Source organism: Rattus norvegicus, chromosome 5, assembly GCF_021556685.1.
Source record: "Rattus norvegicus strain SHRSP/BbbUtx chromosome 5, alternate assembly SHRSP_T2T, whole genome shotgun sequence".
NCBI classification, from domain to species: Eukaryota; Metazoa; Chordata; class Mammalia; order Rodentia; family Muridae; genus Rattus; species Rattus norvegicus.
The window spans coordinates 65676598-65699273 of record NC_141538.1 but is presented as its reverse complement, the minus strand read 5'-3'; the positions used below and the strand labels follow the sequence as shown (position 1 = coordinate 65699273).

At 42.8% G+C, this 22676-nt stretch overlaps 2 protein-coding genes across 34 annotated transcripts in view; one reads left to right on the top strand and one right to left on the bottom strand.

Moving 5' to 3' along the window:
* Ncbp1 (nuclear cap binding protein subunit 1) overlaps nucleotides 1–14029 on the bottom strand; it is a 32770-nt gene extending 18741 nt beyond the window's left edge. The window contains exons 1-8 of one of the 2 annotated variants that reach the window (XM_087547982.1): nucleotides 13643–14029; nucleotides 7052–7140; nucleotides 6409–6538; nucleotides 4510–4666; nucleotides 2626–2733; nucleotides 2078–2199; nucleotides 1334–1403; nucleotides 342–557 (exon numbers count right to left, since the gene is read on the bottom strand). In XM_087547982.1, coding sequence (XP_087404108.1) covers nucleotides 342–557; nucleotides 1334–1403; nucleotides 2078–2199; nucleotides 2626–2733; nucleotides 4510–4569 — 576 coding nt within the window. In that variant the 5' untranslated portion in view covers nucleotides 4570–4666; nucleotides 6409–6538; nucleotides 7052–7140; nucleotides 13643–14029. The remainder of the gene's footprint in view (nucleotides 1–341; nucleotides 558–1333; nucleotides 1404–2077; nucleotides 2200–2625; nucleotides 2734–4509; nucleotides 4667–6408; nucleotides 6539–7051; nucleotides 7141–13642) is intronic. The other variant, NM_001014785.1, reaches the window with a different exon arrangement.
* The window catches only part of Tstd2 (thiosulfate sulfurtransferase like domain containing 2), a 44227-nt gene continuing 35354 nt past the window's right edge, over nucleotides 13804–22676 (top strand). For 9 of the 32 annotated variants that reach the window (XR_015619808.1, XR_015619807.1, XR_015619806.1 and 6 more), the window contains 3 exon segments: nucleotides 14084–14152; nucleotides 17222–17426; nucleotides 20603–20916. Coding sequence is in view for 21 of the 32 variants with exons in the window: in XM_087549685.1 (XP_087405811.1) it covers nucleotides 17262–17426; nucleotides 20603–20916 (479 nt within the window). In the remaining 11 variants the exon portion in view is untranslated. 32 annotated transcript variants of the gene reach the window in all.

The following is a 22676-nucleotide window of genomic DNA, read 5'->3' as shown; positions in this document are numbered from 1 at the left end:
GGTAAACTATGCCATCTCTCCTATTTATATGAGTAAAACAAAAGTTTTGTCATAACAAGGTGATAAAGTTTGCTGAATTAAAACATTAAATTGTTTTTAATCTTCTTATGTTACAAACAAACAATCCTGAAAATTAAAAGGTTATTTCAGAGCTGGGCAAGGTGGTACGAGCCTGTAATCCCAGCACCTGAAAGGCTGAGATAAGAGAATTTGTAAACTCAAAGCCAATCTGGAATCCAGAAACCCTGTCTCAAGATATCGAAGACAGAAGTCAAAGGAAACTAAGTCACAAGTACAGTTTGAAGCCAGGCCCTTCCGGGAGATCTCGGTCACTGACTTACCTCTGGGTCGTCTGTGTAGTCAAACATCCTGAAGATGACCCTGGGCATTGGGTACACGGAGTCTTCGGTGTGAGGCGGTGGTGTGAAAGGAGGCAGGTTGTGCTGTAGTGCTTCACAGAGGATGCTGTCAAAGGCAAGGTAGGGTCTTAGGATGTGCCTTTCCTGCCACCGGTCCTTTTTCAATTTCTGAATCTGGGCCCACAGGCAATCTAAATACTAAAAAGAGATTTTAATATTTAGTAGACACATTTTGGTTAAACAATACAGAAAAGTCGACCCTCTAGAATACACAACATGTATCAGTATGTCATATAGTAGTAAAGAACGGCATTTTTTGTTTTCATTTAAAATTACATTAATGTGCATGCACTTGCCACAGCATTGCATGTAGGTCAGAGGGCAGCTCCTGCCAGGGCCGCTCTCCCTCCGCAGTCCCGGCTCTATCTCAGGCCGCCCGCATTCCATTTCTCCTGAAGCAGTTTGTTTTCAGAAGCACATTTAGAGTTATTACTTCCTAGGTAAGCGCTCTACCACTGAGCTAAATCCCCAGCCCCACTTCTGCTATTTTTTAAAACTGAGTATTTAGATATAAAACTTGTCAAGTCTGTGAAAACTGGTATTCTAAAAAGCAAAGGGGTGTTTCAATTACATTCTACCATCTACTAAAGAGCTCCGACTATGCTTCAGACTCTGAGGAAATGAATTTCTCACTGGAAACATTAGGAACCCAGCCAAGATGTACAGATGCAACAGTCAGAACATTTTCTAAGGCTGTGGTTTTACTCATTTGTGCAGCACTACAGAGCTCAGAGGACAACCTGCAGGAACCAGTCCCTCTTTCCACCATGTGGTCCTGGGAACTGAATGCCAGGCAGGGTTGGGAGCAGCACTTTTACCCACTGAGCCATCTCACTGACTCAGTTTAAGCATGTTACAGAGATCAGAATCCACTCAAGAGCTGCGTTTCTATTACAAGACGGAAGTCAATTCACCTCTTCTTGGGGGTGTGGCTTATCGGCAGTCCATACTTGTAACATGGGCACATGAGTCTTCTGGCGTCTTCTAAAGATAAAAATGAAAATCTACACTTAGGGTGTAAAACATAAAAGACATTCAATGGTTCTCATGATTAGCTAAAGCAATGAAAGACATCTCTGTCCATCAGATCAGCAGATCAACGTTTTTGATAATGGTCTACATATCATCAGGATATAGGCATTTCTGTATCTCAACCACTGATGGCACAAGGGTTAATTGGTACAACCTCAACTCTGGAAGAGATTATGTCTCTGGAAGACAATCTGACTACATATGTCAAAATTCTCAACTGTTCTGAATCTTTACCCAACAATGTCATTTCTATGTTTCTATGTCTATGTAATGTCATCAGTATCATGTCTGAACTTCGTCCAGTCAACTCAGCAGCCTGAGCAGAAGGGTAATTTTGAGCCACAGGTGACTCTCAGCTTAGGAACACTAGAGCCGCAGAGGCGCTGTCATACGCGGTGTTGAAAGGCTCGTTGCTAGCTTGATGCACTAACAAAGTCCTGAGGTCTTGTGAGTCACCGCAGCAGGAGAATGCAATTTAATGAACATTTTCTACAACTTTATGGTTCTGTTTTGTCTTTTAAAATGGAACTGAAACGGTGCTGCTGCTACCAGAGAACTTAAGGCACTTGTTGGGTCAGCAGACATCTTTATGCAAACAACAAAGCGCACCTGAGTGATGGCCTTACTTGAGATAGCTTTCGGTGCTGGAGAAGATGCGGTCCATTTCTGCATCTTTCTTTTCATACAACTCCTTCCCAACCCAGGGCAAGGATGACAGAAACGCGTACACATACCAATCCCGTCGCACCTGAACAAGTTTAAAAGGGTAATAAAAAAGTGCATGCTAGTTAATTTTATTTATTAATTATTCTTTCTTTCCACGGTTAGATGCTAGGCAAGCATTCTATAACTGGGCTAAACAACTCCCTTCCGCCACACCTTTTTTTATTTATAAATGCAATACTGGGGAGGCTTTTCAATAGAGCTTAAATAAAATATCTGGCTAACCCAGAGAATTTCCAAATATCTATTTCTAATCTTATTAAAATCATTTGAATTAACACAAAGATATCAAAAGGACCCACCAGTGAGACAGCTGACTTGCCCTTCAGATATTAAACATTACAGTGTGATAATGTTATTGGATTTTATTGCTGTTCTCAGTGGGAAAAACAAAAACAAAAACCTCAGTAACGGTGCTGCACAGAAAAGATTCAAGATAAAGGGTGCTTACTTGAGGCACATCTTCTTCCTGAGTTACACTTACAAAATTCTCAAACATAGCAACCATAGATGGGGCAGCAATCACATGACAGTTCACAAGATCAGACAGAAAACGGACCTGTGAGGGTAAACGATATCTGTATCAAACCTAACAGTCCTTCATAACTTACAAAACAACCTCATATCAGCCTACGAAACTAAAACCCACGCCTATACCCAGCTTACTATCTTCTTGTTTGTGGGACCTGTCAGCCAAGAAATCTTTAAATGTAAGGCTTAAAACAATATTTACACAAAGCGACATGAATTCAAATTTCAGTGCCCAGAAGCACACCTGCAGTGGGGGCAGCTCAGGCCCACTCGGTTACGTGCACTACAGCACACCAGGTTATGCTACATTTAGCACCCAGACATTCAAATACTCCAGTTACTCCATTCTACTGAAGTAGGTTGGTCTTTCTGTTTGGCTAGGAATCATTTTTGCTGAAATATAGAAACAGAAGTTTTAAATGAGAGACATTTACTGGGTGTCTGGTATGTGCCAGACTCAGTAAACAGTGCTCAGGAACTATTTTAGGAGCTCAGCCTATGTGGGACAACCACGAGCTAAACAAAAAGGGATCACTCTTGCACTAAAAGGTAAATTAAAAGACACATAAAAGAGCCTTTATGGCTCTGTACTGCAGAAAGAATCTAAGAGCCAGAGGTTGGGAGGAGTTTGTGAAATGCTGTCTTCTGGACAGGACATGGCCACAACACTCACAACCTTACAGCAGTTACACAAAACATATACAAAACTGGGCAGGTCAATTTTCCTTCACGGATAAGGACGGAGCCCATAAGGCCTCACCCTTTCCAGAAGAGCTACTGAGAGCTAACTGTTGAGGCTGGCTGTAGTTCTGTATTGTAATACTAAATACCAGCCCTGGTCACCTCAGGAACCAGGTCATCTTCACTTAACCAAGTGATACTCTGCAACCTTGCCCCACAAGTTATCCCCGATTGGTCAGTAAAGATGCCTACAGCAGGGCAGAAGAGAAATAGGTATGGCTTAGGTTCTAGAGCAGAGGTTAAGAGGGAGGAAGGGAGGGAGAGAAGTGAAAAGTGGGAGAAGATGCTAGGTGCCTACAAGGGCTGGCCAATTAGACTAAGAGTGCCCCAGGTGGAAGAAGGCAAATTATAACTCCTGGTTACTGATAGGGAAGGAGACAAAAGTTATACAGGACTGATATCTGCCCAGCCCTACTGTTGTTCAGGCTTACTATAAATGTAAAGGTTGTGTGTCTTTTATCTGGGAACTGAATGATCTAAGGCAGGGTAGAAACTCGATTAATATTAAATATTTACCACAACAGTTAACAGTTTCTGGGGAAGGTATTTCCTTTCCTTCAGTTGTGTAGCCACTACTGAGGAGCCCATGCTCCAATAAATGACTTCCCACACCTGTATGCAAGCATCCCTAATTAAACTCAATAAGTCACCCATGTACATCAAAGTAGAAAAGTGGCTAGAAAGGGTACAGCAAGAGGAGGTGGAAAGAGATAATGGGGACCAATGTGACCAGAATATCTTACATACACACATGAAATTGCTTAACAAAGGATAACACAAAGTTACAAACTGTGCTAGAAGCCATGGGGACAAAAGGGATTTGGGAGATAGGATTTAGAGGTTAGAGACCTAAAGGGAAGCAAAGAAAAGCTAAAAATTAATGTCAGCTTCCTGGACAGCTTACCCAGTAGGCAGTGGCCCCTATGAATGAACTGGTGAGCTTACAGAAGAAGCTATAATAACAGGAATTCAAGGACCTTCATTTCAATACTAATTTATAATATCTATTGCAAATTATATATGATTTATATATACTATACACACACATATGCATTAAACTTACCAAATATACAGCTTCATTATAGTTGTTTGCTTTTAGCGATTCTTTAAGTTGACGAATCATAGCTTCTACAAATTCTCCTCCAAAGTTATAATTTCTGGCATTCAGCAGTCCAACTAATGTTGTATAAATTGTTAGCTTCTCAGGTAACAGACGTGCACTGATTTGAGAACCCGTACAAAACAACCCCAAAACAAAGGTTTTATATTAAGCTGTTGAATAGTACATGAAGCTTTTAACATTCAATAACTTTGGAACAAAATTGCTTTTAACTATGTCTTGAAAATGACTTCAGGAAAGACATACGTATCACTGTAAAGTATACAGATACAGACTCTAATATTTTTCATTTGAGTTAATCCAAGAGTTAAGGAACAGTTACTTGTGAAGTTATCACACCAAAATTAATGCACTCATGTTAGAGCAGTCTTCCTTCAAATGTGTGGAGTGGAAGTAAGCAGCAATCCCACAGAAGATGGTTTCTATGGTAATCTCTGAAGTGTTCCATGGACCGAGATTCTTTACTGCAGAATCATTAAGGGGAACAGAGCATTCAGAGCTTCTAAACTTAGCTAGCCAAACACCATGGGACCAGAATTCCTCATGGAGAAACATTATTGGATTGCTTATAAAAACTAAAAAGTTAAAATGAGTTTCAACCAAGTTCCTATGAGAAATGCTTAAAACGCAGCATGCTAATCAAGTTGAGAACGTGCTGAGGACGGGTAGATGGCTGAGCGAGTTAAAGCTCTTCCTTGCCAGCCTGAGCTGGACAGAACAGATTCTTCCAAGCCATTCTCTGACCTCCACACATGCTGCAGCACATGTGCACCCACACATGCACATACACACAAAATAAATGAAGCCTTTAGATAGAGCGCAAAAAGAAAATCAAGTAAGTACTAATAATAATTCTATGGAGAATTCTTTTATATTCTTCTCTTAAGGTATCTTGCTGGGTCCAGGGGAGATTTAGGAGCTCAAAAACTACTTGTACTGAAAGTACTCCATGGTCCCTAAAGCTTCCTCCTCCAAGTAAAAAGATTTTAAAGGACCTGCCAATCAATACCAAGCTCAGCCTTACACAACAAACATGGCTTCCAACAGCTTCTCCAGCACAACGGTTCTGTAATACATACTATCAAATCAGAGGGTATCACATGGCTAACTATAGTAAAACGATCGTTTTCATAGTTCCTATGAACTGACTGGATTCCTTTGCAAACACAATTTATCTGCGGGTCAGGGGCCCAGCAGTTACAGCTCCTGTTCTTGCACAGGACTCAAGTTGGATTCCCAGCACCCACATGGTGGCTCATAACTGCCCAGAACTCCGGCTCCAGGGCATCCACCACCCTCTTCTGACTTCCACAGACAGAGGAATAATTTTTTCACACAAAAATTAAATCTTTAAAGTTACCCATGCTTTATAAATTCCTGAAATGGTAACTACAGCACCAAGGACAATTATGTCATTAAAAACTTCAAGAGCATCTTCAGCCCTCGAGAGAGCCCACCCACTTGACTTAGAAGTTTTCCAATACATTAGGTGTGCACACACGTGTGCGTGCACACACACAGAGCTAAACTCTAAACATCCAAATGTGGTGGTGCACTCCTTGGTGGGGGAAAGGGATCTCTAAATAAGACATCTACTTTCTCATCTATTTTCTGAGTTAAAAAATTAACTTAATGATTTTGAAACTCTAAGAAACAAAACAGAAGGAAAGCACTTCAGCTCAGTCCTATTTATCCCTTTAAAACACTATGTTCAGCCAAGGGCAAAGATGAACATTTCATGAGCACGGGTTTCAGGACAGAAGGACAGCCAGTGACTAGTTAACATAAGCATGTCCTCTGAACATTCCCCAAAGCACACAAGAGTAGATAATACATCATCACCTGGATCCACAAATCTTTTACATACATACACTGTACAAAGGAGCCTTAAGATCTTGCTCTTGTAGTTAGGAAGATCAGCTTCTAAAACACCAGCCAGGCCTTCGAGATTGCTCTCTAAAGAGCAAGCGCTCTGCAGAAGACATCATTATTAATGATCTGTTAGCACTCAAGCAATTGGTGAATTAAAGTCAAAATTCTTGGACCATAAAGACATTACAGTCTTCTATAAGGCCCTATAATACCATAGGGAAGAAAACAAGAACTGACGACAATTTCATGGAGAATTCCCTCAGCATCAATCAATTCCAGTAGTTACTGCTCTACAAGAAGAGTCGATGCAGTCTTCCAGAGGGAAGGCAGCACGGGCTGCACTCTACCTCTCACTAATGATCCACCACTGTCTCAGGCACCAGCCTGCTTCGGCTCAGCTAGACCGAGAGCTCTGTTTAGGACTCAGCTAATGACAAGTACTTACTGAAAAAATTTAATGCTATGAATCCCAGGAGTTCCAAATACTTTCACTCTGAGATACAGATGTGCAGCAATAATAAAAGCTTTGTCTAAAGCCTACATTACCCAGTACAACTTCAGAAATTAATCAAAGCTGTCAATCACGACCCCAACCCCTGGGCTTGGTACATACCTTTTCCCCTACTTTGCATATTAAAGATTCCAAATGATCTTCCGTTTCATTTGCATCTGATGTCTTCCTCCTTTTGTGAGGTTGTCCACCTATTTCACATTTAAAAAAAAGCAACATTATATGATAATCTACTATCAAAGTTTTTGTCATACTTTTTTTTTTAAAGATGTATTTATTATATATAGGTACACTGTAGCTGTCAGACAGACCAAAAGAGGGCATCCAATCTCATTACAGAAGATTGTAAGCCACCATGTGGTTGTTGGGATTTGAACTCAGGACCTCTGGAAGAGCAGTCAGTGCTCTTAACCACTGAGCCATCTCTCCAGCCCTTTGTCACACATTTATAGGGTTATATTTTTTAGAGTAGTACTTAACCAATCCTGTTTTAACTAGTCTAGGTAGCTGGAGAACTTCTATGTCACATCCTTTAAAGATTTGTTTGTGCACATGCGAGTGAATGCACATGTGTGTAGGGGTCCCTGTGTCAGTGCACTCACATTAAAGCCAGCAGTGGGTGCCGAGTATCCTCTTCTACCACACTATTTCTTCAAGGCAAGGTCTCTCCCTGAACCTGGGGCTGACTTTTCTTAGCTTGGTTAGAAGCCAGCAAGTCCTAGTGTTAACTCCTGTCTCCACTTTCCCCTGTAGCTGGGGTTAAAGGTATGTACTGCATGCCCAGCTGCTGAGACCAATCCAGTTCTCTAATGCTTTTAACTGTTGAGCCATCTCTCCAGACCCCAGTCTCTCCCCCTGCTTCTATATATGTAAACACACACACACACACACACACACACACACACACACACACACACAAACATATACGTAAAAAACCACACACACATATATGTAGTATAATTTTTCTATTACTTTATGTGTATGGATGTTTTGTCTACATGTACAACTGTTCACCACTTGTATGTCTGGAGCTCATGGAGGCCAGAAGGGGATATCAGATGCCTTGTAACAAAGTTATGGACATTTGTGAGACAGAGTCTGAGAGCTGGGAATTAAACCTGTCTCCTAGAGAATAGCCAGTGCTCTTAACTGCTAAGCCATCTTTCCAATGCCTTACCCCTGTCTCCATCATTAAGATCCCTATAAACAACAATGCCAGGAGACAGAATCAGTTAAATTTTGTTTGGCAGTGTCTAGAGCTATGTCCACTTCTGTGAATACACTGCATGGCACTGACATAGGAAACAGCAGTAATCTGAACACTGCTGCTACTGTTCTTGCAGTTTACTGATCCTGTTGTTGGTTCCTAAACCTGGGAGTCAACAGTACTTGATAATCTGATGATCTAACTAAGCTACTATGTAAACTAGTAAATTAGGGATGCAAAACCAAGGTGAATCCTTTGGAAAAAATTTTTTTAAATAAATATGACCCTAGGGGCTGGAGAGATGGCCCAGTGGTTAAGAGCACTGACTGCTCTTCCAGAGGTCCTGAGTTCAAATTCCAGCAACTGCTTGGTGGCTCACAACCATCTGTAATGGGATCCAATTCCCTCTTCTGGTGTATCTAAAGATAGCGACAGTATACTCACATATATAAATAAAGTCTTAAAACATATATTAAAAAAATATGACCCTAACCATCAGCAGTACTCACAATGAGAAACTGCTCCAGCATGCGTGATCAACCATGTTCTTTCTTATTCAGAACCAGATTTAGGTGAAGGTCAGAGAATACAGAGTGAAAAACTCGCACTCGGCATTGGGAGCAGTAGTTTTCTAAACTTTACCAAATTCTTCCCTTCCTCCTGGTCCATCTTCTATACTAATCTTTCATCCCATCTCCAAAGCTCTCCTGATTATATGGTTAACGTATCCCAGTTTGCAACCAACCCTGACTTCAAAACGACCCTTCCAGGTTTTTTTGTAAGCCTGACACATGGAAATCACTACTTTGGGGAGACAAGCAGGCTTTCTAAAGAAAGTGAGAAAACACAGGCACACAGACACATCTCTGAACTGTAAACCTGTGTGTCACTGTGGCCATTCAGTCAAGGTTTATTTGGAGAAATGTGGTTTGCAGAAAGTATTTGGTGCTCGAGAGAAGACGGAGTATACATATTAGTGATACAGATTACAATCTGAACACATGGACAGTCACAAGACACTGAACTAAGCGGAGAGCCTAGGTGAGAGCACAGAAGCAGAATACAATACCTTCATTAAGAATACCTTTGCGGGGAGCGGGGAGAGGGCTTGGTAGGTAAGAATACTTGCTGCACAGGCATGAAAACCTAAGTCCAATCCCTAGCATCCACACCAAAAAACTAACACATAATTGGTATCTTGGTGTTCCCCTCTAAACCCTCCACCAGGGAGGCAGAAGATGAAATCACTGAGTTAAGAGGACACATACAGAGTTCCAGGACAGCCAGGGCAAAATAGTAAGACTTGACACAGGTTAGTCATCCGAGAGAATGAGAAAATGCCTCAGTATGATCGGGCTTTAGGCAAGCCTATAGGTCATTTTCTTGGGAGAGGGCTCAGCCCATTGTGGGTGGTGCCATCCTTGGGCTGGTGCTCCTGAGTTCTAGAAAAAGGCAGATTAAACAAATCAAGGGAGCAAGCCAATAAGCAGCACTCCTCCATGGCCTCCGCATCAGCTCCTGCCTCCAGGTTCCTGCCCTAACTTCCCTCAGTGATGGACCTGAACCCCTTGGGGATCAAATGACCCTTCACAGGGGTTCCGTGTCAGATATCCTGCATATCAGATATTTACATTATGATTCACAACAGTAACAAAATTACAGTTATGAAGTGGTAATGAAATAATTTTATGATTGGGGGTCACCACAACATGAGGAATTGTATTAAAGGGTCACAGCACTAGGAAGGTTGAAAACCACTTTGTTTGAAATTTTAGATACTCTTTGGGGAATTAGCTGAACGTTTTCATGCCCCAAACAATAAAAGAGAAACAAGTTTATGTTGACACCATATTCCAGAAAAGGCTTTAAAACATTGCTATGTAAGTTTTACAACGTATGTCAAAGTTACATATTGCTACATACACCTAGTGCAGAAAAGAGACCTTTATTTATGTTATTAACCACCCACTCTAAAGGCTCGTAAACTCCAAATTATAGCCACGCCTTTTGTGGTGCACATGCCTTTACTCCCAGCACTTTGGCAGCAGAGGCATGCAAATCTCTTGAGTTTGAAGCCAGCATGGTCAACACAGCCAGTTCCACAACAGTCAGGGCTACACAGAGAAACCAGCGGAGGTGGATGGGTGGAAAACAGACAAGAGAACACAACAAACTAACAAACAAGCAAGACACCAAATAATTTTCTCCCTGTAACAGGAACCTAATGTCACAAGGATACATTGTACTATTTCCTATACCCTTATTAGAATCAGATGTGTAATTTGGATCAACAAAGTAGACAAACACACCGTAAAAGAAAAAAGTAACTTTGACTCTACAAACTTAAAACAAGAATTTAAAATGACTAAAAATATCACCTCTGAAACAAAGTATACTGTCCCTAAGTAGAACAAACTTTTTATACAGTTAAGTTTAAAAACATCAGTCACAGTAAAATATAAAGACCTAAGTAGAAGAAGAAAGAATAGGCTATCTGGATTTTGACTTTGAATAATCCAAAAACTTCTTAATAAGACAGTATACTTAACACTGATAAAATGTATATCCAACGTTAACTGGAGAGGTTCAGAGATACTGTTAAGGAATCTAAGACTGCCAGACATGATATTTCCCTTGGGGGAAGGGGGGTCAGTGGGATCACATAGCCAGGACATAGTAGTTCCAGCCTGAATGGCATAGTTCTAGACAGCCACAGAGACCCTGTCTCAAAAATAAACAGAGAGTCTAAGACTGAGTTAGATTTGGTACTTTCCATTTACAATACCCCTGTCTGTGTTTCTAAATGACAGGAATTTCTTGACTAGCTACCTTGTAATATCTCTGTGAATCCCCAATAGTATAGTCCTAACAGAAATGTTGAAAGTGGTCCAGTAAGGTATGAGCCTCATAACTTCTACCCTTATTTTCTCTCTTTTAGCAACAGTGACCTCTTTGCTATCTGTTCTCTAAACATGACAGAAATGCTCTAACTTTAACTCGTGGTTTCCTTTGGACCTCTGCTTTCTCCAAACATCCACATGGCCTATCCTTACATCACTGTAATCTGCAAGTCGAACTTACCTGACCAGCTTCTCTCTCACTTTGGTCTCTGTACCCTTTACCTCACTTTATTCTCCACAGCCTCATGACCATATAATGACTTACACTATACTGTTGTGGATTTTGTCTTAATACAGGAGGGGGAACCTCCACTGTTTTACTGCCTACTACTGTACTGCAAGTACAGAAGCTAGGAAATTGTTTAGTAAGTCCTGATTAGATTATACAGCTGTTTTTGGTATCAACAGGGCTCCAACTCAGATACCAAAATTGAATGATGCTCAAGTCCCTTATATAAAATAGTGTTGGTATTTGCCCATGATATATGTATACTGTGATACTTTACATTATCTCTACATTCCTTATCATATAATACAAGTGTTATATACATAGTTGTGACATTATATCATTTAGGAAATAACAAGGAAAAAAATTAACTAACTACAGGTTCAGTACTGACACCTTTCAAGTATTTTGGAACCACATTGCAGAATTCAAGGATAGAGAGAATGAAGATGCAGAAGGCCGACTATACACAGCCCAGCATAAGGAACATCAGAGTAGAGTTGACAATAACCAGAAATGCTTAGGTCTGGTTAACTTTGATTTCTTTAAAATTCCTAGCCACCTCTAAAAAAGTTGTCTATATATATATATATATGAACTGCAGACACTTCACTAAAAAGCAGCCCAATTATTTTTTATTTAGCTCACTAAACTGATTATTTAACTCTAAATAAAGTATATCTCCATATGTCTACAATTGGAGGAACTATAAACAGCCTCTCTACCACTAAATGATTTGCTATACTGAATTTCGATTAACAAATGCTTAATTGTATGTCACTTTGTTCTATCTACTCTCTAAGGTTTCTGTACCCAGACCCAACTGAAAAAATGATTCAGCCGCTAGCTGGTAAAAAAAAGCCAACACAACCAAAATTTGCAAGCCTTCTAAGCAAGCCATAAGAGGTTTTCTATATATTCATATTCTAATTCTCCAGTGACACCCTCACTTTAGGGGTAACCTGGAAGTGAGAGAAAAATGGAGACAAGAGAATGGAAAGAACTAGGATGAAGACCAAGGACAAATTCTCTGATCCCAAGCAGATTAGTTCAGTAGTCAGATACAAAGCAGAGAAAAGCTGTATTCCCTGTGCTCTGTACATGAATTACATAAGAAGCCATCATGTTAAATACAAAAACAAAATCAGGCAAGCAGAGCAGCTATGCTGATGTGGTGGGAGTTCCGACTTGCTCTGATGTATCAGGGCATTCTCTCAGGTACTGCCTAGCAAAAACCTGGTGGTCCACTTTAAAACTATGTGTGATTCTACTTGGTTGTCTTAACATTCCAAGGAAGGAAGCTACCCAATTAATTTGGAGGGGGGGGGGCGGCTTTTTTCTTAATGACGTCAACATTTATCTGTATCACCTTTGAGACATTGACAGTTGGTAAAACAAACAGCATCATGAACTACTTACTGGTGAGCACAGTATCTCATTTAGTCCTCGTAGAAATCAAAAGGCTTAGTATTGGAGGGCATATGACCATGACAAGATCACATAGTAAATAGCAGATGTCGAGCTTTGAACCTAAACCCTTGGGTTCTAAAGTTTTTTCTTGTCTTGATCATTTGGATCTAACATACATTTCAAAGAGGAATTCACTAATATCAACAGCTCCAAGTTTCACTTCTGGGTATGGCTGTGTCCTTGAGAGGCAATAATGGTGCAAAATTGAGCTTGGCAACAAAATTTATGGCAACACGACAACCTCCTTGCCCGCGACTATCAAAACTGACATGAGAATTACTAATATGCTCAGGTTAGTTCTCCTGCACTTTCTTACACAGGGAAATAGGCTTAAAGTCAATCCAGCAAAACAGCATGTGTCTGTTTATTAGTGACCTCTGAGGTGTTGGTATTCTTTCCCTGAAGCCTAAGAGGGAAATCAGAGGGTGGCAGGTAGAGGGGTAGGGTTCAGATTGCAATACATCCGATCTCTGTCATAGCTTTGTTCTTTTCCCGTCTTCCCAGGGTCCTTTCCAAGTGCACCCTGGAGGGTTAAAATGAAAACACTGGTCCACTAGATCCCCGCCACTAACTGACCCTAAGGGGCAGCAGCAGACACGTGCGTTTCCACGATCAGTAGTGAGGGATTAAGTCTTCAGTGTCGCCGGACTCCAGGTCGGGTTTGCCCACGGGGTACACCAGGCCTTCCTTCCCCGTGACTGAAGGAGATGGGGCAGCAGGGAGGCCGTCGCTTTCCTGAAGCCACTATCCACACCCGAGCCAGTCGCCTCCCTTCGGGGCTCCTCGAACCCTCCCGGGGAGAAAGGACTCCTATTTGTTCCCTAGAGACCGAGGGCAGTCCGGCCTCTCAACTCTCACCTGGGTGCGGTGGCCAGGCCCAGAGCACTCACCATCGTTCTCGTAGCTGTGCCGCCTCCGCGACATGCTGCTTGCTGATGCGCAGCGGATCTGAGTTGCGGGTCGCCTGCAACACCAGAACCGTCGGGCTGCCGGCCGGCCGGTGCGCGGTCAGTGGCGAGGCGCGCGGACTGAGCGGCGCGCAGGCGCACTCGCTCACGACGCCTGCCGGAAGCGCGAGCGGAGAGGCACCGGATGGGTTTCGCGGTGGAAGGCCGGCGTCTGCAAGTCCAAGCTCAGCCGCCTCCTCCGGCTTTCCACTCTGGGACCTTCCGGACGGCGAGCTAAATTATCCGGGCTGCAACGATCCCGCCTCAGCTTTGCACAGGCCCAGCAGTATTTTCCCGGCGGCCCCTGCGCCGACGACTTTGGAGACTTCCGGAGATAGGTGACGTTTCAGGGACTTTCTACGCACGCGCGAGCCGGGGGGGGGCGTGGGCTCCAGGGCGGGGAGCAGCGCCAAGTTGGAGAAGGGAGACCCAGGAAAGGCCTAGGTATTGCGGGTACGTGTTCTCGCTTTTGCCGTCTGGCTGTAGACGTCTCGGGAAAACTGAGCGGGGAAGAAGGGCAAGCCACTCTCAGCGGTAGGGGAGCCAGGCCCGCCCGGCCGAGCCTGCTTACTGCCGTCCTACTGCTCACCTCTTCCAGCTGACGGGCGCCTCAGCTATTGATCGGTCTGCATCCAATTGTTCTTCTGTCCCTCTGCACGTGTACAGTATGTGGACGTTTCTGCCCTGTGATGGGCACCAAACTGCCTTGTCCGTGGTCTAGCCAAAACTTTTCCTTCAGTCTTACCTGTTACAGCAAATGGCCGTTTCTGTAGTTTGCTTAATCCATGAATTTAGGGAGGAATCATTAGACCCTTCACTTCCTGTTTTACAGTTTTTCCACTAACACTGCCTGCTGTACTTTCAAAGCAAGTTATAACCACTTATTCACTATGTTTAAAACCCTTCATGGACTTAAAAAAAATTCTATGTGTTTGTTCCTGGGTGTAAGTTGTACACCACCCTGGAACTGGAGTTTCTGACTGACATGTGAGATGGGAGGAGGAGAGTGGGCGAGAGTCGGGTGGGGTGGGGTGCTGAGTCCTGGGTCTTCTGCAAGAGCAGTAGGCACTCTTAACCAATGAGCCATCGTTCTGGCTCCTCCTCCTCCTCCTCCTCCTCCTCCTCCTCCTCCTCCTCCTCCTCCTCCTCTTCTTCTTCTTCTTCTTCTCTCTCTCTCTCTCTCTCTCTCTCTTAGATTGTCTTTTATTTATTCTTTTCATTTATTTATTCATACATATAAGCAATCCATCTTTCCAGGAATTTCTATTGCAAATTCCAAACTATGGCTTCTTGGGTTCTGTACCCATCATTGTGTATAAACCACTATGTTCTTCTGATAAGTCCAGATTGTTCACATTTTGGGAATTAAGACTTATTTACTTTACCTGATGGTCTCTGCTGTGAACCTACATGACTGGCCATCAGATACCTACAGAGTTATTTCTGACTCTTCAACTTTTGCTTTATTTTATTCAACAAGTACTATATTGTATTAATTGACATTTGTTACCTTCTGTACACAAGATGGTGTTCAGGATATTGAAGCTGTATGGTAAACAAAGGGGAGTTTCTTTTAGAAGCCGAAGCCCTAAATGGACCCCTCAGGAATGACCACAGGCACTGTAGTCTGATTGACTTAATAGCGAAGGGAGAGTGGTACAAGTTGTGATCAGAAGAGCAGGGACTGGGGCTGGGGATTTAGCTCAGTGGTAGAGCGGTTACCTAGGAAGCGCAAGGCCCTGGGTTCGGTCCCCAGCTCCGAAAAAAAGAACAAAAAAAAACAAAAAAAACAAAAAAAAAAAAAAAAAAAGAAGAGCAGGGACAAATTATCGGAATAGGTTGAGACTTTGGAAAAGTCCTCCAAGAAGGGAGTTAAGCAATAGGTTACATCTCTGCCTGAAGTGAACCAATTCCAGCCAGATGAGGATATATTAAAGACGGGTTTATTGGGAAGCTGCTCTCAAGTGACTTCACTGGCTGCCAGCACCGAGGCCTGGAAAATCACTATGGGGATCGGGGAAGAAAGGACGCAGGAGCAAAGAAAGAAGGCAAGGAGGCCAAAATGTCTGGATTGTATATGCAAGAGCCTCTGGGGGAAGGAGCTGGAAAGTTCAAGATTGGGGCAAGGTATATCGGGTAGGGACAAAGGGATACTGGGAGAACCTGAAGGCCAGGTCTGCTTTGATATGTAAAATATGCACATATTTTGGTCCAAGGTCCTAAACCAAACATTAAGCATCACTAAATCAGACAAGAACTGCCAGAGCCATACACTGGGATGATGGTGAATGTAATTCAAGTGGATTGCTGACTTTCAAAGGATGGCAAAGCACAGGGCCTGGTATAGTGGCCCAGCATTCCAGAATCTTAAATTTAAGGTTACTAGGAGCTCAAGGCCAGCCCACCCCTACTATGTAGCAAGACCCAGTCTCAGAAAAATTAATTTAAAAACTAGGGCTTGACCCAGGCAGCATACACCAGCTGATAGGAGGCCCCCGACACATATATGGCAGAGGACTGCCTGGTCTAGCCTCAGTGAGAGAAGATGCACCTAACCCTGGAGAGACTTAAGGTCCCAGAAAGTGGGGAGGTCTGGTGGAGTGGGGAGTGGGGACATCCTCTTGGAGTCAAGGGTGGGTGGTTGGGGTGTTAGTATGGGATGAGTAACAGTCAGAAGGCAGACAAAGAGAGGGATAAAGATTGGACTGTAAAAAAGGATTAAAGAATAAATTTTTCTTAATTCTGTTGGAAAAAAAAATAGGGGTTGACAAGAGGGCTCTGTGGGTAAACCCCTGCCCTTCAGGCCTGACAGCATGTGTTTGATCCCTGGAGTTTGTGTAGATGTGGAAGGAGAGAACTAGCAGGTGTCTAGGCACAAGTAGACAAAGAAGTAAATAAAATGTAACAAAGAAAACTGCATTGGTTATAGTGTATCCATTTTGGTAAGACTTGGTCACAGTAGCAATTTAGAAATTTGACCCTGAGGGTTGAGAACAAAAGAAACAGAGACAAAGCTACAGTAACCATGGATGCTGGCTGATTTGGGATGTCCATCGTGTTTTCCTGCTCTCATCTACCCGCATTCTCTCATCCGTTTCAGCATGTCTTACTTCCTAGTTCTTGTTTCTTTGAAAATGCTGTTGCCTCAGAAAGGCTCTCCTGCCCCTTTGTGTGTGAGAAGGCCTTTCACTTGCCTCCTTACTCCACTAATTTTTTTTTTTGGAATATAAAAAAAAAAAAAAAAGAAAAGTCAACTTACATAAATTAATTTATTGGTTTACTAGACTGTAAACTTAAGAGGATAGATTTTTTTCCTATTGCAGTTACTGCTCTATTCCCAGTGTGTAGAAGAGTGCTTAGTCAAGCATCGTTGTCATATAAATACTATGGAATGAGCAAGTGAATGAGTGGATAGCTTGGGTTATGAGGCCACTGTTCATTTGCATTCCATTAGCTTCACGTCTGCTTCAAGGAGTAACCAAAGAACTGATTCTTGTCTTCTCTCTTTTGCTTATGTCTCAGATACTTGACTGAAAGGGATCCATCCCACTGATAAAACCAGATGCCTTCTCCCACTTCAGCAGACGAAGAGGATGGCCTGGAGACCTGTGTTTTAAAGACTTTTGATCTGGATTTAAAAGAATCAAATATTGTTACTCCAAGCAATAGTCTCAAAGCAGAGTTAGATGGCAGTACAAAGAAGAAATACTCGTTTGCAAAGAAAAAGGTAAGGTTGCTGTCAGTGTCCTCATGATCGTGTGTATAAAGTTAACGAAGTACACGTAGAAGCAGATTATTGTACTTGTCTCTACCTCATGTAGTCTTAGTCTCGAATTATGTAGTCTTGGAACAGTCATGGTAGTGTATTTGAAGATATTAGGTCTGGGGGCCAGAGAGATGGCTCAGTAGTTAAGAAGACTGACTGCCCTTCCAAAGATCAATTCCAGCAACGACATGGTGGCTCACAACCATCTGTAATGGAATCTGATGCCCTCTTCTGGTGTGTCTGAAGACAGTGATAGGGTACTGACATACAAAAAAACTAAATAAATCTTAAAAGAAGAAAAAGAAGAGGAGGAAGAGGAAGAGGAGGAGGAAGAAACTAGGTCCTAGAGAAGGTCAGACATCTTTCCTCAAGTGTAGAAAGAGTCCCAGGAACTCAGAACTGTGGTGTAAGGAGAATGACCGGTAACAGGGCCACAGACACTAGAGACAGTGTTGGGAACCTTGCTGACTGGAGAAGTTTGCTCTCATCCAGCTAGCTCAGTGCTTTGAAGAAAGGACAAAGCATTGCAGGATGCTACAGGGTTACTAAGAATACTGAGATCGGGCTATAAAGATGGTGACGATAACGTTCCTCTTCCGTGCCATGTCCCCGTTGTTGTTGTTGTGTTGTAACTATTGGCTGAAACACTCCACTCTCTTCTTTTTTTTTTTTTTTTTTTTTCTTTTTTCTTTTTTTTCGGAGCTGGGGACCGAACCCAGGGCCTTGCGCTTCCTAGGCAAGCGCTCTACCACTGAGCTAAATCCCCAACCCCCACTCTCTTCTTAAAAGCAGGGAACTGGAAGCTCATCGGTAGGAAATGACTGGCTAAACAGCTTGGTCCTAGTTTTCTCGCCTCTTGGAGAGCCTCTCTTTGGTTCCATGTCGGTGAAGAATAAATGTATCTGTAATTTCCTGGCTGCCACTTCCAGTCAGCCTATATGAGTTTCCTTGAAAATTAAATTCAGACATTATAAAAGTCATTTACCAGCATCATTTTGCAATAACTTCAAACTTAAAGAAAGTTAGAGGAATTTTATAAGTGGCCCACTTACTGGCCTTGTCCAGAGGCTCTGTTCATAAGTAAAACATGTTTTTAAACAAAATCTCAATCGTTTGATTTTACCAATGAAGACTCAGGAGCCAGATGCTAGGGTAAAATCCTGCTAGTTCAGAGAGGCAGAGAAAATACCTGCCCAGCTGACCTTCCTCCTCAACTGATTTTCTAAAAGCAACACCCCTCTCTCATGGACAATCCTCCCAAAAAACTCCTTCAGCCTGAAAATCCCTCCCTTGTACTTCCCCTGTGTCTCTCTATCCATCCTTTTACTCTCTATGGTTTGTTTTTTTTTTCTTAATCTAGTTGGTTGTTCCACTTCTTGACCTGTGGTTGATTTAAAGGTGTGTTTTAAGGCTGTGCCACACCATAACTAAAAACAATTTTTCCAGTAAATAACACAGTCCTGGGATTCACAGTGCGATCAAATATCCTGCAACTCTTACCTTGTCTCAAGTGCAGGAGGTTCACCTGGTTACCCAGAAACCAGTGCTGGTCCCAGCGCCCACTTCAGCGGCCTGGCTAGCCGGGAAGTCAGAGATCCATTTGCCTCTGCTGAGGTTAAAGGTGTGCACCACCCTTTGCTTATCACAGTTACACAGGCGTTGATGCCTTTGCTCCACGTCCTTTCTCATTAGTCTTAAAGAAATTCCTAATGTATTAATTGTAGGGTCAAGGCTACAATAACAAGTGGCCTCACACCTGCAGTGGCTAGAGCACATTAGGAGTTAGGACTTGGGATATGAGAATAAAGCATCTTCATGAACTCACAGTGCAAGGACTCAGGCTGATGTCCCTTCTGCAGGACTCAGCACACTTCAGAGCTCCCACTGGAACTAAAGAGGAAGAGAGCACAGAGGAGCTCACATGGAAGGCTTTTGTAGACCAGAAGTTGAGTTGTCACCTGTCCCTTCCATTGGAAAACAGTTGTACAGCATTTACTGCAAAGGCTAGGAAATGCAGCGTCCCAGGAAGGAAGAAAAATGGATTTTGGTGTATGGACAGGAGGAGGCTGATACTTTAGAACAGCCTTGTCAGTTTCCTGAAGGCTTCCTATCTGATTTGCACTGTAATTGCCTTATAAATGTGTGCTTTCAAGAACAGGCATCTTTTCAGTTAGATAAGATGTTGGTGATTTAAGAAAGTGTCCCAGATGCATAAGCAAAGCTGGGAGTCAGGGGTGTTCAAATAACATTAAGGGACAGTGGAAAGACTGGTTCATTTGAACCAAGCTGGAAACAGGACGGGAGGCAGGAGTGCATGATGACTGCTCTTATTAGACGAGGATATAATTTTAAGGATGCTGTTTAAGTTACGTAATTCTTTGATTTACGTTTTCCAAGTATAAATTTGGCACCTACAGACTGAATAACTTCCTAATTTGTTTTCAAAGGTAAATAGAAGAGCCAATATTTACAAGTAGCCAGAAAAGCAAAAATCTAAGATTTTATATCTAGAAAGTAGAAAAATAGTATTTAATGGGAATGGTATGGAGTGATGTCAGAGGAGGCCTCTGCAGTGAACTCTGAGTGTTTATTTGATTGAGTAGCAGTTTTTAACCTATGGATTGTGATATCAAGTATCCTGCATATCAGATATTTACATTTTGATTCATAATGGTAGTAAAATTACAGTTAAGAAGTGCAACAAAATAATTTTATAGTTGAGGGTCACCACAACATGGGGAACTGTAGTAAAGAGTCGAAGAGTTAGGAAAGTTGAGAGCTACTCCCATAGAGAAAACAGAGTGGCATCCCACCTCAGGGAGCAGCATGGACAAGGACAGGGAGGTAGAAGCAGTGAGGTGCCCAGGTTTGTCCATGTCTTTGACACGTGCAGAAGAAGAACACAGGGATCAGAGGCTCAAGAGTGGAAGGCCAGGGTATGGGGCCAGTGTCAGTGGGTGGGTTGCTGGGAGCAACGAGCCCATGCTATTTCTCTTGGGATGCTTTATAGATTGGCAGGATGCCAAGCTAGAACCCCTGCCCCCGTAAAAGGTGGTGTAAGAGATTTGAATGAAACTTTGGTTACCCCTAAACCTGAGGCCGTTAACCAGTGATGCTATCTGAAATGTTAATTGCAGGCCTTTGCCCTTTTTGTCAAAACCAAACAAGTTCCAGCGCCTTCTTATGAAGTTAAGGAAAGACGGTGGCGATGTTGTCAGCAGCTGTTTGCAGAGCAGACCAGCATCCACAGACATGTGGCCACACAGCACGCTGAAGACGTGTACCAGCAGACTGCTTCCATTCTCAAGCAGCTCACTGCAGCACTGAGGACCCCACAGAGTCTTACGCCCACAGACCGGAGGAGCTCCCCAAAAGACTGTCTCCCTCCTAGTCAGGATGTGTCTGCTTGGCTCCCTGATGTGAGCCACGTTAGCCCGCAAGAGCTGAGGAGGTGAGTTTTTCACTCTGTATTTTGGTTTACTTTTAAAATATTTTCAACTGCAATGAGATATCACAGTTAGCCCTCTAAATGGGCAAACAAAGACCAGCAGCCTTGGTGGATAACAACTGACAAGGCAACTCAGCTGAAGTGCCCAGTCTTTGCTGGCAGTGCAAAGTTCAGACATCTTCCCAGTAATCCATTCCTGTGTGTGTGACCTCAGAAATAAAACCCACACCCATAAACGCCTAGCCCCGAGTGCCTGTGGCAGCCTTATATGTAATAACTACTTATACTCGGAGTGATAGCGGCCAGAGGAATGGTCCGTGGGTAAATGTTTGCCACGTAATTGAGAACCTGAGTTCAGTCCCCAGGACCTACTTGAAAGCCAGTCATGGGAGTGCTTGGGGCCGTCCCAGTGCTCCTATAGCAAAAAGGGAGGCAGGGATGAGAATCCCCAGAAGCTCACCGGCCAGCAGGTGTTGGGCACACAGCAGTGAAGAACAGGTGAGGACCAACACCCAAGATTGTCCTGTGACTCCCCCTTACACGTGTGACTCCCATGCACCTTCATTCATACAAGAACACATTCCTGCCATATACATGCATCATACACACAGACATAAAGATTTTAAATCATGATTTAAAAGACAAACCAGAAACAACTGTTAATAGCCTTTAGCTGAAGAAAGAAAGGATGGGTGTGGTCGTGTGAGAACAATGTACTGCCGAGGGTGGTGGTTCTCGCCTTTAGTCCCAGCACTCAGGAGGCAAAGGCAGGGGATCTCTGAGTTCAAGGCCTGCCTGGTCTATAGAGGGAATTCCAGGAGAAACAAAACAAACAAAAAAGGAACACTTAGTGTAAGATCCATGGACAGCTGGTAACATGGGGCTGTGTGGGATGGTTTGTAAATCTTTATGCTAAGAAAATGGAAGCTGCACAGAAGAGAGTTTGCTCTGCAGACTCTGGAGGGCAAAGTCCATCAATAATGACAGCTTCTGAGGGTTTGAATGGAAACGTTTGCTTGGGTTTTATTTCTGAGTTATACTTTGATTTATATGCTAAATAAGCAGAGTAGCTAAGAATCAAACAAACCTGTTTGGTCCAGGCACTGATGAACTCACTAACGTGCATCTAGACAGACAAATCACCCGCCGAGATTATTGGGAAGGGCTGGAGAGATGGTTCTTGCATAAGGACGCTGGCTACTTTTCTAGAGGATGCAGATTCCATTTCTAGCATCCACATGGTGGAAAACAACTGTGATTCCAGTGAATCCGATGCCCCCTTCTGGCTACCATGGGCACTGCATGCATATGATAAACAGACAAACATGAAGGCAAAACACCCATATACATAAAAATATTAAATGCATAAAATGTTTTTTAAAAGATTATTGGGGGATACAATATTCCATATAATGAATTTTCAGAATCCAGCCTTTTTCTTTGCTTTAAATTGTTAGGTCTAGTTTCAAACTATATTATACTCTTTTCTGCTCTCCTAAAATAGTGATCTCTACTCAGTGGTTTTGTGCTACTCTGGGAGCATGCTGACATAGAAAGGTTTGTTTTGTGTGGCCAAGAATAACATGTTTCATAGGTAAGTGTATTACATGAAAAATGGAAGTAAAATGTTTTTCATGGTGAGCCAGTCAAACCAGATACTGCCCTGTGATTGAGGATAAGCCACAGCGAGCTCAAATCTCCAGCTTGCCTGTAAAGTGGGGTTAATAATATCTGTCTCTTGGGTGTGAGTGCTAAGTGAGGTC